The sequence below is a fragment of the Anabrus simplex genome, chromosome 10 (assembly GCF_040414725.1).
Source record: "Anabrus simplex isolate iqAnaSimp1 chromosome 10, ASM4041472v1, whole genome shotgun sequence".
NCBI classification, from domain to species: Eukaryota; Metazoa; Arthropoda; class Insecta; order Orthoptera; family Tettigoniidae; genus Anabrus; species Anabrus simplex.
This window is the reverse complement of record NC_090274.1, coordinates 83499906-83514541: the sequence shown is the minus strand read 5'-3', so window position 1 is coordinate 83514541 and position 14636 is coordinate 83499906. Positions and strand designations below refer to the sequence as shown.

Here is a 14636-nt window from a genome sequence, read left to right as displayed (position 1 = left end):
GAAATTACGAAAATCGTTTCAAATATTGGAAATTTCACTATACATCTTTCCAAGGATCTTCAAAATGTCTGCCTAAAAACGAGGAGTTGCCCAATTAAGTCTATTCAGCAGTTTGTTAGAATTTCCATTATCAGAAAAATGACATCAAAATATTAGATTACTTCAAATGTGTTCACCTGTGTTTCTCTTGGCACTGCCATCTCTGATTTCGGTTCTTCTTTCAAACGCATCTCTTCTGATATAATTTTGTAATTGTCCTGTGGAAAAGTTAATATATTAGGCAAATTTTTCAGACACATCTGGAAATGTATTTATATATGAGTGGGCTTAACAATTCATCATTTCCTAGTAAATAAGACAGTTTCAGTTTCAAATCTTAAACTATCGTTTATCAGAAAATCTCCATGTTGAGTATCCATAAAAGCATGACAATTAAGAGACCTTCAGGAGTGGAGGAATGTCCTGTTTAAATGCTCATATTTAATTTTGAAGAGTAGAACAATTATATAAAATAAAATCTTCTAAAATAACACCGAATATCAGGAAAATGTACAGACATACTTACAAATAATCTGCTCATTATAAAGAAACCAATACTGAAATATTAAGAACTTCACAATTTATCACTGTTATCTTTCACGTCTTGTACCAACAAATACAGCTCAGCAGGAAAATGTATCTTCCATATTTCCTCTTCTATATGAAGTGTTCAGCTTGAAGACAGGGAAGATCCTCAATAGCCCTACCATCAAATGGCATAGAGAGCTAGGTGTCACTGAGGAGGCAAACTAAGGAAATGAAGAGTAAGGTAGCTTTCCATTGCGTTCCTCCTCCAGCCAGACAGTGCTGTTACATACCAGTCTCTCATGAGCACGGTACTGTACACACAGACCAGCTATTTCACACCTTTTCCTATAGGATCTGGCTGTATTAGGAATGGTGTTGTCCGTATTGCTCATATCTCAGTCACTTTCATATCGTAAGAGCCAAGAATGAGACTGAGACCCAATATACAAGTGACAAACTTGTTCTGGGCCAATCCAGAAGACAACAGGTATTGAGCACACAGTATCTCACCAGAAATGGAATAGGGCAGGCCACCTCATATGGAAGTCATAAGCTCTAAACAATTTAAACCATAGCCTATAGGTTATCTACAATATCATAGACATCTGTGCTCCTTGTGCAGGTACGAGTACATATGGTCAGCTGACAGGGATATTGCAACTTGCTTTACATTGCACTGATACAGAGAGGTCTTTTGGCGATGATGGGATAGGAAAGGGCTAGGAGTGGAAGCATACCTGCCAACTTTACAAAACCAAAAATCAGGAGATTTTGATATGAAAATCAGGAAAATCAGAAGAAACAATTGGTCAAAATTGCTTATTCTGCATGTCTTGTGCAATACAGTACTATGATATATCTGTAACACTGATTGTCTCAAAGCCTGACTGCTGCTGTGTGAGAGTACAAGGCTAAAAATTACACATCTCTATTACCTCACAGGAAGTACATGTGTGAGATGATCAGTCTGTGATAAGCCTTCCGAAAATAGTATGAACTCATGTTCCAGTCATGTACTTAGATACCATTACTTAGCAAAAGCATAGATTAATATATTGCAGGCGATTATGTGAAGCTCAGTGCTATTTGTATCAAATAACTAGCTGTTGTACCCGTGCTTCGCAATGGAATTCTCAGAAAGAATGTCCTTATAGTTTTCCCAACTGAAGTCACCATAGGTCATAACAATGGCATCATTATGAATGTCATGATTAAAAGTAATGCTGTCATATGAAATATTCTATAAAATGAAAAACAGCACATTTTCTCACTTTTAACGAAAAGTACTACAGTTGATATAGATGTTGATTCCCATAGGGAAACCAGAATATTTGTCCCGAATGAGTAAATCTATAATACCAACATAAATGGTCCGTTATTGGACATTATAAATTTTCCAACTACCTCATTCCTGGTTGCCAACGTTCTGCCCCCGTGTGCTAAGTTGGGCTCATCAGTTGGTAAATAGCACACCCGCCAAGATGCATGGCTAGTGCATACCATGGAGGCCACTGCGTAGGCTACTTGCAGCCACTGGCAGTGCCAATACACTATGAGAGACTTTGTCTCATTATCAAGAATTGAGGCCTGCTTGGCCATCAGATGATATAATTGTTGATTCCCTTAGGGAATCTGAAATATTTGTCCAGAATGAGTAAATGTATAATACCAATATAAATGGTCAGTTATTGGACATTATAAATTTTCCAGCTAACTCATTCTTGGTTGCCAGCGTTTCGCTCTCGTGTGCTAGGGTGGGCTCATCAGTTGGTAAATATCACACCCACCAATACGCTGGCTAGTGGATACTGTGGAGGCTACTGTGTAGGTTGCTTGGAGCCACCGGCAGTGCCAATGCACTAAGAGACTTTGTCTCATTAAAAAAATTGATGCCTGCTTGGCCTTCAGATGATATAGATGTTGATTCCCTTAGGGAATCTGAAATATTTGTCCCGAATGAGTAAATTTATAATACCAATATAAATGGTCCGTTATTGGACATTATAAATTTTCCAGCTAACTCATTCTTGATTGCCAACGTTTCGCCCTCGTGTGCTAGGGTGGGCTGATCAGTTGGTACCGGTACCAATAACGTCAATAATATTAGACTTTAAAATATGGGGAATATTGATTTATGATGTAGAAATCACTGATGAAGTGAGTTGGGGCTCCTGAAACATGTACGTGTGAAATAATTATACAAAATTAAAAAATGATAATATATTGATATGGCAGACCAAACCATCGTCCATAGTATATTATGTGCTGGATGTCATTCATTGTTATTGGAAATAGTGGATACTTGTTGTCACTGGAACCTTGTAATGGAACACTTTAAAACATAATGGAACACTTTGGAACATTTATGAAAAGCATAACAGGTTATTTTTATGTTATGTAACACTTTAAAACATGTATTAGAAAAATCAATCAGTGATAAAATGTGTTTTGCTACTATTTGTTCTGTTGTAGCCCACTTAAGAGTAGGCCTTTTAAATATTTAACTATTATACTACCAAAGTGAGTATTTTTGCCTTGTTATTCTTAGAACACTTTCTAGAATGAAATGGTTTACCATTGAATTATTTGCCTCCTTAAGATCTAAAGGTGTAATTCAATATATCATATCGGATGAAACCTTTCTATGTTGGTGTTGGGTTGGAAATTCGACAGAATGGATCAAACATACTGTCACGAACATGAATTCGTGGCTATTAAAAATTGCTCTTCTTATTGTAAATTATTGAAGTGGAGGAAGACTCGCTCACCAGCCTAACACTTATTTATTCTATGTGGTGCAAATTAGCTTTAAAGGTTTCAAAACACTAAGATGACAGAAATCGTTCCTGCAGGAGGCTAATGTATTTGAGCACCTTTAATACCATCAGGGAGATAAAGGATTAACATGCCAACTTGAAACCAGAAGACAGGCCCTCCACAACATGACTACTCAGACTACCATTTTTCCTGACAAGAGCTATAAATCAAAGAGAGATGAAGAAAAACCCACTTCTTCAGCTTTCAGACATGCTGTACCAAATAAATGGTCCATACCTGTAAATTCTGCATTTGTGTAATCGTAAAAAAAAAATACTTTGTCAATTTGAGATTAGTATACAAATATATATGTGCCTTAAGATTAGAGAGCAAGACACTCACATACCTCCTGAACATCAGATAAAAGTAGAGTAATGTAACCAGTCAAACTCAGACGACTGCTATGGTTTAATTGTAATCACTATAAAGTTGTCGAGAATGATACTTACGCATGAAGTATTTGATGTTTCCTCAAAGCAGATTGGTTCCTCTTTGATCTTTATTTCCATGTCCATTTTAAATGGCATGTGAAGGTATGGACGGTTTTGGGATATAGATTACTTCCACAGTTTGCACTGAAACATGAGCAACAAACACTATTATTGCTGTTTTGTAGTCAAGTCTGTAGTGTTAAGTGATTGTTGATATTGTGCTCATGGCCACAGTACCTCCAGTTTTACCTCGAAACTGAACCTCATGGATAAACATTTTCAATGAAAGAACATCCCACACCCACAGAATGGGATTAATTTGCACAGCCCTTGTGAAAAGCCTGTGACTATGCAACTTACACATCGCCCACTACACTGGGAGTCTAATGACTGGTTTGATGTACCTTTTTCTTTTTTTATGATTTGTTTACATCAAACTGACACAGATAGAACTTATGGCACTATGACTAGGAATGGGAAGCAAGTGAATGTGGCCTTGAGTAATATAGAGTCCCAACATTTCTCTGGTTTGAAAATGGGAAAACACAGAAAACTATCTCTAGGGCTGTGACTTCTTCCCATTCCTAGCCCTTTCCTATCCCATCATTACTATAAGTCCTATCTGTGTCAGTGTAATGTAAAGCCAATTGTAACAAAAAAAAAGGAAATTCTACAACCAAACCTTCCAAACTATTAGTTTCTTGCTCAACTTCCAGGGCAAATGATCCGCTTTTAGCCACTGTGAAGACACAATCCCCATGCCCTGTCCCTCCGCTAACTCTATTGGCCGTGTACATTTTGCACTGCTCAATATAAACCTTACTGTCTTTTCACTAGAGTCCAGCAGTGATTTAGACACAATATAAAATTTGAAAGTCACTATTAGGAATGTTCTGATATGCTACATTAAGTTTTGTTTTCAATCCACAAACCTTTGGATAGTAAGTGGTGAGCCCAGGCTTATTCACCACACTTACAAATTATGTAAATCATCCTGGATGTTAATGACAATTGTTGGTAAGCCCTGTGCCTTATGTATTTTAATAAGCCAGATTATTACACTGATTTAGCCGTAGACCTTCTATCAATGCACAGTATTAATCTGGGCTAGCAGCCCCTTTAACAGCTACCATACAATAAGTTGTATTCAGTAGCAGTTTAGCCAGATTCCTTATTGATCAAACAAATTATCTGATAGAGGATAGCCAGGTACTCATTGGCAACTTTATCCAGAAAGCTGCAACCATTACTGATTATGCTACAATATATACTGTATGTCCATTACAACAAACAGTTCTGAACTGGCTTTGAACTCCTTTGTTACAACAAATAGTTCCTTCGTTACAACATTTCCCAACTGGCTATAAACTATTTTGTTACAACAAAGAGTTCTGAACTGGCCATAAACTACTTTTATGCAACTTTCTATGAACTCCTTCAAAATTATCTTAATGAGCATACATGAATCAGAATGCTTCCAGAAGTGATTGTTAATAATGTTTTTTCGGAATCAGTAAATGGCATTTGTGAACTGTATTGACGCCATCTACGAATTGTTACAAAATGTTACACAATGGATGATGGATGACCTCACTATTCCAATGAGAAGTACTGCATGTAGTCACACCATTTACTGGTCAAATCAAATGTGCATGTATAGAACATGCAGTCCCTGGTATTGAATGCGCACTGCTGGCATTGGCTCTGAAATGGTTCTGAATGTATTAGAACGGCATGAATTGAGAGCTCACAGTTCAGAAGCAGTTCTGAATTTCTGTTGGAAAAGCATGTACACAGGAACAAAAAAGTATTGGCACAGACACCTTTTCGCATATAATATAACAGTATAAATGCTAGGAACATTATATGTATACCATTAACGCTTACTCAATAAAGGAAAGAATTGGTATATTAAACCATTTCCTAAACACAACATAAACATATGTAATCTGTTATATTAGGGTTTTCTGCTGCTCAAAAAAGTTTGGCACACTGTACGTCGTTTGTGACTGAGCTTTACGGACAGCGCCGCGTGTACCAGATTTGTGCAATCGATGTTGACAAACAATTCAGTTGCTTGCCTGATGCCCATGCATGGGTCATTCACTTATTGATGAATCCGAAGGCGAAGGAGCATTCCCTGTTTTCCGCACCAAGGTGCTTTTCTTGCATTTGGAGGGTAAAAGTTACGATGAAATTGGTAAAGAACTTTCTGTTACTTATTCAACAGTGCGGGCAATCATCAAGAAGTTTCAAGAGACTGGTACAACAGACAATAAACGCAGATCTGGACGTCCAAGAGTTCTTATATGTAGGGAGCGTCAAAGCATAGTTCGTCTTGCGCTAAAAGAGTCCTCTAAAATGCAGGGTCAATTGTATCGGACCTCCAGTCCACGTCCAACAAACAGGTCAGTGCTCAAACTATTGGGAATGTTTTGTACGCAGCTGATATCCATGGGAGATCTCCGAGGAAGAAACCATTTATTTTGGAAGTTAACTCAAGAGAACACTTCCAGTTCGCCAAAGATTATGTCAGTAAATCGATTGAATTTTGGAATTCTGTGATATTTTCTGGCGAATCCAAGTTGAACTTCTTTGGATCTGATGGAAATGTAAGAGTGTGGTGCAAACGAAATACAGAGCTCCAATTACAACATGTCCTACCTACACTAAAACATGGGGGAGGAAGCATAATGGTTTGGCGATGCATGGGAACTTCTGGTGTTGGTGACTTGGCAATTATTTAACGTGTCATGGAACATCGTAAATATACCGATGTGTTGCAAAGCCACTTATGCAGCAGTGCACAGAAACTGGGTTTGATGGCATCTTTTACCTTCAACAACACGACCCGAAACATACGGCTCTGTAAATGCGGGAGTGGTTACTATATAATGCAACAAGAAGAGTTTTCGCTCCACATACAGCCCTGATCTTAACCCAATAGAGCATCTTTGGGCTCACTTGGAGACAAAAGTTTGGAAATGTCATTCTACAGGGAAGCGCGAGTTTCAGACGGTGTTGTTGGAGCAATGATCAATGATCTCAGGAGAGATAACATGTTCCCTCCATGCCAAGACATGTACAAACTGTCATCAGTGCCAACGGTAGGCACACAGGCTACTAGACTTGAATTACGTGAATTCCAGAGACTTTAATTTCATTTGTGTATAGGTGTGTCAATACTTTTTGATGTGTAGAGCAACTGATTTTATTTCGCAAACTATTATTTTTGTTATGAAAAACCAATTATACCCGAGGAAGCTTATATTTACTACTGCACATTTCAATCTTGGCATCACTTTATTTATGTGGAATGTATATATAATGGTAGGTGTGCCAATACTTTTTGGTGCCAGTGTATACTACTGCTCATGAGCAGACTATTCAGAATCAATTCGGTACCATGTAGGAAGAAATTTGCATGTATTATCACTAAGAATGGTAGCTCAGATATATTTAATGTAAACAGCTCACAGTCGGCTGAAAAACAGATTTATCTGCCGCTGATCTTTTATGTTTAAGTACTAACTGAACAATAAAGTTTACCTTATTTCCTATCACGTAAAGTACGGTATAAAGTTCCTTATGGGGATGTACAAGACTGAGATTCCTTTGGACACGGTGTAAAGCGTTATAAACTGCAATTACCTGATGTAGAAAATCTTAAGAGATACAACACAATCCACAGAACAAACCTGCAAACGCAGCCGCAATATGTCCGAGATGCACAGTACGAAACAAATTAATTCCAACATTAAACAATAAACAACGACTTCGAAAATAAACCGGAACTGGCGAATACGGCTCAATCAGTCAATGCTGATCTGCATTTAGGCCAGTTACCAAGGTGGCAGATTGCCTACGAGTTGTTTTCCTCACAAACCTAGGGCTCTCTAAATACTAGGTATGCTCACCCGCCATTATGGTTCATTCCTGCACTACTTTGGTAAGGCAGTTGACCGCCCCAGCCTTGTATATCCCTTTTTTTTTTTACTGTTTTCCACGCTAGAAAATATTGCTAATCTAACATACCGGTACTGTAAAATTACTCATTCACAGTAGGCTACTCAAACGGTTACTCAATATAAATATTAGTATATTTCGTACATCATTGTGTAATTTTTACTCGGGACTGTGATGGAAAAAGCAAAGTCGTTGATAATTTTCCTTTTAATAAACAAACTAGGCATGTACTCTCACTGGAGAAGTATTACGAAAAATAGCTAACTAATAAATGGATTATTATTATTATTATTATTATTATTATTATTATTATTATTATTATTATTATTATTATTATTATTATTATTATTATTATTATTATTATTATTATTATTATTATTATTATGTTATTGATAAGTAGAATATGTTGTTCGTAAGCTATGTGCCGCGGTACCGTCAGGCGTCAAGTGAAATGAGGGACACCGTGGTATTGATATAGGCTACTGTCATTCTTAAATCATGGAATTCGACGTGGCAATCGGTCAGTGTCGAAGATACATAAATTGTGATAGAAGATTTTGATACCATATGATCTCAGTCGGTATTTCATACTTGCGTGAAATGGGTTCAGTGCTATTTTCATTGATGTCGAAATACGGGAAATACGAAAAATATTCTTCGAACAAAGATAACGCTGAAATGTGATGTACGCGGACGAACCCACCCATGTAACTGGGATTCTTTAATTTTATTTCTTCCTTATAAAATGTAGTCCCTTTCCTTATTTACCAGTATTTAAAATAAGACATTCTATATGTAAAATATACTAAATTTTTGGTGAGCGTTATGGAATCTCATCAGGTAATTCAGTTGTAATGAACAGAGGATTTTATTTTATTCAAACGAACTTTCGTGAATCAAATGTTATGGTATTATAAATTAAATTCGGGAAGAAAATAAGAATAGTAGTATAATACAGAGATTCGGCGGCCTCCTCCCGCGGGAAATTTGAATTTTGGCGGGAAATTCGAATTTTGGCGGGAAATTTGAATTTAGGCGCGAGATTTGAATTTGTAAACAAAGCCACGTGTTTTTTGACAGCTGTCATCGACAACAACGCATGGCTAACCTCACTGCTGCCATCTTGACGGGCCTAAACCTCAGTAGTGCCAACTTGACCTAACTAGCGTGAGGTAAACAAAGCCACGTGTTTTTTGACAGCCACGTGCTTTTTGACAGACAACAACGCATCGCTAACCTCAGTACTGCCATCTTGACGGGCCCAAACCTCAGTAGTGCCAACTTAACCTAACTAGTGCGAGGTAAACAAAGCCACGTGTTTTTGACAGCCACGTGCTTTTTGACAGACAACAACGCACCGCTAACCTCAGTACTGCCATCTTGACGGGCCTAAACCTCAGTAGTGCCAACTTAACCTAACTAGCGTGTGGTAAACAAAGCCACGTGCTTTTTTGACAGCTGTCATCCACCATCTTTAAACCACAGAGCACTGTGCTGCCCTCGCTATCGTAGTAGATGGAAAATTCGTCACCTGTCATCGGCAGTACTGCCATCTTGGCGGGCCTAAACCTTAGTGCTACCAACTTAACCTCACTAGCTCGAGATAAACAAATCCACGTGCTTTTTTGACAGCTGTCATCCGCCATCTTTAATCTATAGAGCACAGTGCTGCCCTGTTTAGCTACTTACCTTTGAAATGTGGTGGCGGATAATTTGAAAAATGCTTTTTGACAGCAGCCATCTTGCATCGCAAACCTCAGTGCTGCCCTCTTTAGCTAGATACCTGTGGTGGCAGACAATTCCACGTGACAGCAGCCATCTTTGAGCACATTGCTGCCCCTCTTTGTGGCGGCGGGAAATTCCACGTGCTCTTGTTTGGAAACAAATTCACGTGCTATTTTCTGACAGCTGTCATCGGCCATCTTGCATCACAAACCTCAGTGCTACACTCTTTAGCTAGATACCTTTGAAATGTGGTGGCGGCAAATTCTACATGCTCTTGTTTGGAAACAAACCTATGCGCTTTTTTGACAGCTATCATCCGCCATCTTTAATCCAAAGAGCAACGTGCTGCCCTCTTTAGCTACTTACCTTTGAAATGTGGTGGCGGCAAATTCTACGTGCTCTTGTTTGGAAACAAACCCATGTGCTTTTCTGAAAGCTGTCATCCGCCATCTTTAATCCAGAGAGAACAGTGCTGCACTCTTTAGTTGAAATGTGGTGGCGGCAAATTCCACGTGCTCTTGTTTGGAAACAAACCTATGCGCTTTTTTTGACAGCCATCAACCGCCATCTTTAATCCAGAGAGCACCGTGCTGCCGTCTTTAGCTACTTACCTTTGAAATGTGGTGGCGGCAATTTCTAAATGCTCTTGTTTGGAAACAAATTCTATTCGCTCTTCAGCTGTCATCCACCATCTTTAATCCAGAGAGAACAGTGCTGTACTCTTTGGTTGAAATGTGGTGGCGGCAAATTCCACGTGCTCTTGTTTGGAAACAAACCCATGTGCTTTCCTGACAGCTGTCATCCACCATCTTTAATCCAGAGAGAACAGTGCTGCACTCTTTAGTTGAAATGTGGTGGTGGCAAATTCCACGTGCTCTTGTTTGGAAACAAACCTATGCGCTTTTTTAACAGCTATCATCCGCCATCTTTAATCCAGAGAGCACCGTGCTGCCCTCTTTAGCTACTTACCTTTGAAATGTGGTGGCGGCAAATTCTACGTGCTCTTGTTTGGAAACAAACCCATGTGCTTTTCTGACAGCTGTCATCCGCCATCTTTAATCCAGAGAGAACAGTGCTGCACTCTTTAGTTGAAATGTGGTGGCGCCAAATTCCACGTGCTCTTGTTTGGAAACATACGTATGCGCTTTTTTGACAGCTATCATCCGCCATCTTTAATCCAGAGAGCACCGTGCTGCCGTCTTTAGCTACTTACGTTTGAAATGTGGTGGCGGCAAATTCTACGTGCTCTTGTTTGGAAACAAATTCTACTCGCTCTTCAGCTGTCATCCACCATCTTTAATCCAGAGAGAACAGTGCTGCACTCTTTAGTTGAAATGTGGTGGTGGCAAATTCCACGTGCTCTTGTTTGGAAACAAACCTATGCGCTTTTCTGACAGCTGTCATCCGCCATCTTTAATCCAGAGAGAACAATGCGGCACTCTTTAGTTGAAATGTGGTGGCGGCAAATTCCACGTGCTCTTGTTTGGAAACAAATTCTACTCGCTCTTCAGCTGTCATCCACCATCTTTAATCAAGAGAGCACTGTGCTGCCCTCTTTGTGATGGCGGGTAATTTGAAAAATTATTTTCGACAAGCAGCCATCTTTAATCCAGAGAGAACAGTGCTGCCCTCTTTAGCTACTTACCTTTGAGGCGGTTAATTTGAAAAATTCTCTTCGACAAGCAGCCATCTTTAATCCAGAGAGAACAGTGCTGCCCCTCTTTAGCTACTTACCTTTGAGGCGGTTAATTTGAAAAATTCTATTTAACAAGCTGTCATCTTTAATAAAAAGAGCATCGTGGTGCTATCTTGCGGGTAAATTTTACGTCACAGCTGTCATCCACCATCTTGCATTGCTAACCTTAGTGCTGCCCTCTTTAGCTACTTACATTTGAAAAAAAAAATCTATTTGACAAGCTGTCACCCGCCATCTTGCATCGCAAACCTCAGTGCTGCACTCTATGTGGTGGCGGATAATTTGAAAAAATCTTTTTGACAAGCAGCCATCTTTAATCACACAGAGCACCGTGCTGCCATCTTTAGCTACCGCCATCTTACATCGCTTACCTCGCTGCTGCACTCTTTAGTTGAAATGTGGTGGCGGTAAATTCGAACAAGTTTAATCACGCATCGGGAAAGCTAGAGTAAGCACGTGCTGTTGTGATGACGTCATTGTGCATGTTTAGACCTGATCGTTTTTCTTAAGAGTAAGTCGGTGTAAAGGAATGCAATAAGCACAACATTTTTGAATGCGATCAAATATTTATTTACAAATGTACTACAGCAGTGTTCGTTTTTGCTGCTGACAAGGTTGGTGTGCTTCTTAACAACGTATGCTTCTGAAATGCCTCCTGCAACATTCAAATTAAACAAAGCATTTAGAAATATATTATACTAAGTATGATATGCTTTACAGAGAAGATCATATACTTCTTACCTTGCTGTTATTCCTTTTCGGAATCATTATCATCATCATGAGGTACTAGAGAAAGTTCATTCATACACTGTGTACAGTGTTCAATCCTCGGATTTGGTCCATCCCAATCATCATCACCATTTTCTCCTCGATGCTTGTAATGTCGTTCACAAGTTCTGCATTAAGCTACTTCAATCGACATCTTACTGTGTAGAGGAAGGATGTCCCAAAAATTATGTACGTAAGAGGCAGCGAACGTAGATAAAAATCCTGGTGGTAAGTATTGAATAAGATGTTTCGGCATCGACGATCTATGTTTATAGAACATCTTAATAGCCTCACTCACTCGTGAAAGATAAATAAGATGCTGCGTATGAGCATGCAAACAGCATGCACATTTACAGTTTTGTTCCATAGCGTACGATGTCGAAGCACACACTAATGAAAATGATAAAGATCTATTCTTATTTATAGTCTCGTAACAATATTCGTTAGCGGATGGTATGTAACATCACTCATATGAATAATAAGACAATAGGCTGCTGTGTTAACAGGAATGTTTTCAGATGTTTCAAATTCTAAACGAATATCAACTGGAGATTCTTTTATAGATTCTTCATGATAAGAGCAGTCTATAACTACAATCGGTGCTTTATTTTTAAATTCTTGAGGTGTAAATAGCGGACGATCTTCTTTCTGATAATACGATGATTGAAATTTACAAAACATGTCATAGAGCATCCCAAACTTATTTTTCTCAAAGTTAATGTCGATGTTTTCGTAGGGATACGTAATTCCGTTGAGATATAGTCTTAATTTGCAGTGATCAAACAGTGAGCTATCTTTTTCGTGATTGAATTTACGATTAGTTTGAAATCCAAAAATAATGTACAAGGGCTTCTCAGTAAAACGTGATGTTTTAACAGCCCAGCTATGCTTGTTTGTAGGTGGTAACAAGGATATTCATGCAGCTCCCAACTTCTAAAACGTATAGGTAATGGTGTATCATTTTCTACAATCTTGAGCAATCGAAGTTTTTCACGATCAGATAAGGTTACATGTGGAATCCGCCACAGTATACGATGCAGTGTTATTTTCGATTCTACAGGTGTTTCTACTGCTTTAAGAGAATTGTAATCACTTCGATCACGGATTAGAATAAGCTCTTGTTTTGCGTTGATTATAATACGTGTAAAGTCTTCTGCGAATCCAAAAATATATTTCAGTGATAACATACCCGTAAAAGTTCCATCCTCATTAATCATCCAGTTGTTAGTAGCTTTTGGACACCATCCAGCCATCCGCAAAAGATTACTTTCTTCATCACAGAAAGAAGGGTAGAGTTTCATTGCACTTGTAATACCAACATTCTTCGTTCGATCTATTTCAACATTATTTACTTCATATCGCGCTTCAGAAAAGAGAAAAGCTAGAGCATGGTTGTTTAGTTGTGAAGTGCTTGGTCCACTTCCATCAGACTTTTCTAATCGTCCTTCAATATAGAGGTAGCTTTCGTGTGGTAAGGTGTAAACATCTTGTTGATTAATAATAAAATGAATTTCATCATTGTTATTTAATCCAAACGTAAAAGGTTGATAGGAATGAAGCTCACTTCGTACTACACCTTCACGACTTTCTACTGTATTCGTAATGTCTAGCATTTCTCCCATTCTGTTGTAGTAGTGTATATCCTAAATCTTGGAGTATCTGCTTATGGGTATCTGTTAACTCGATGAGTCTCTGCACACATGTAGTATGTCTTCGGAATGTACACCGTGTTTTATAGATGGTTTTCATACTGGTTTAAGATGTAGTTTGTAAGCTACGTACGCGTGCTGATCTAAATGAATAAGCTGATTATGTTTATTTACAAGTCTAAGAGTAATGTTGCTAATGTGTTTTACAGACACAGGATGATAAAGAACTACTGCTGGTTTCTCACAAATAGTATATGCACGTTCCTCTGTAACAATAAAGTCGTGCAGGACGTGCGAAGGTTGTAGATTACTATTCAAGTCTGTAATAATATTACAAGTAATGTTCACATTATAATCATCGAAGAGTTTTATAGGTTGATCAGACTCGTAACGTACGTTCGGTAGGAGCTCCCTCGATGAAAATCCAAGCAGTTGTCCAATCGAATCAGGTTGTGATTTGAAGTCAATCTTAAATGATGATTCAAAAACACATTCATGTGTAATGTTGCTTATAGTGATTGAGAACTTGTAATTATGATTACTAAAACTATCTTCCCCAAACGGATCAATTAACGTTCTTTCAATATAGTCGTGAATATCGTCTACTGTATAACTACCTGAGGGTAGTGTTAGCACATACTCATCGTAATAGAACTTGTTTAAACCATCACGCACATTATAGATTTTATTGTAGCTTTCAAACGATACTAGTCCAAGACTATGCGGCTGATAACCAAGTTCGATTGGTGGATTAAAATAGACGGTTGTTTCAGGTCCTTCTCCACGTACAGCAAACGTTCTTTCACTGTTCGTCATCACGTAGACACTAATGCACTTTCTCTACTGTCTGGGTTTGATATAAGAACATAAGACCTAATCGTCCGCACATGCGTGTATTAAAGTTTTGCACACGGTTTTTATTGTAAACAATGTCCGCACTGCTTCCGAAATAACGTATGAGCTCAAAAGGAGGAGGTAAATCTCCATAGCTATCAAAATACCATACTTTAGATTTAC

The 14636-nt window shown here is 38.4% G+C and overlaps 1 protein-coding gene across 1 annotated transcript in view; it reads right to left on the bottom strand.

Moving 5' to 3' along the window:
* Nucleotides 1–3934, bottom strand: part of LOC137502340 (uncharacterized) — a 35849-nt gene extending 31915 nt beyond the window's left edge. Inside the window, exons 1-2 of the mRNA XM_068229344.1 lie at nt 3834–3934; nt 177–257 (exon numbers count right to left, since the gene is read on the bottom strand). Of these exons, the coding sequence (XP_068085445.1) occupies nt 177–257; nt 3834–3911 (159 nt within the window). The 5' untranslated portion in view covers nt 3912–3934. The remainder of the gene's footprint in view (nt 1–176; nt 258–3833) is intronic.
* Nucleotides 3935–14636: the final 10702 nt, after the last annotated feature.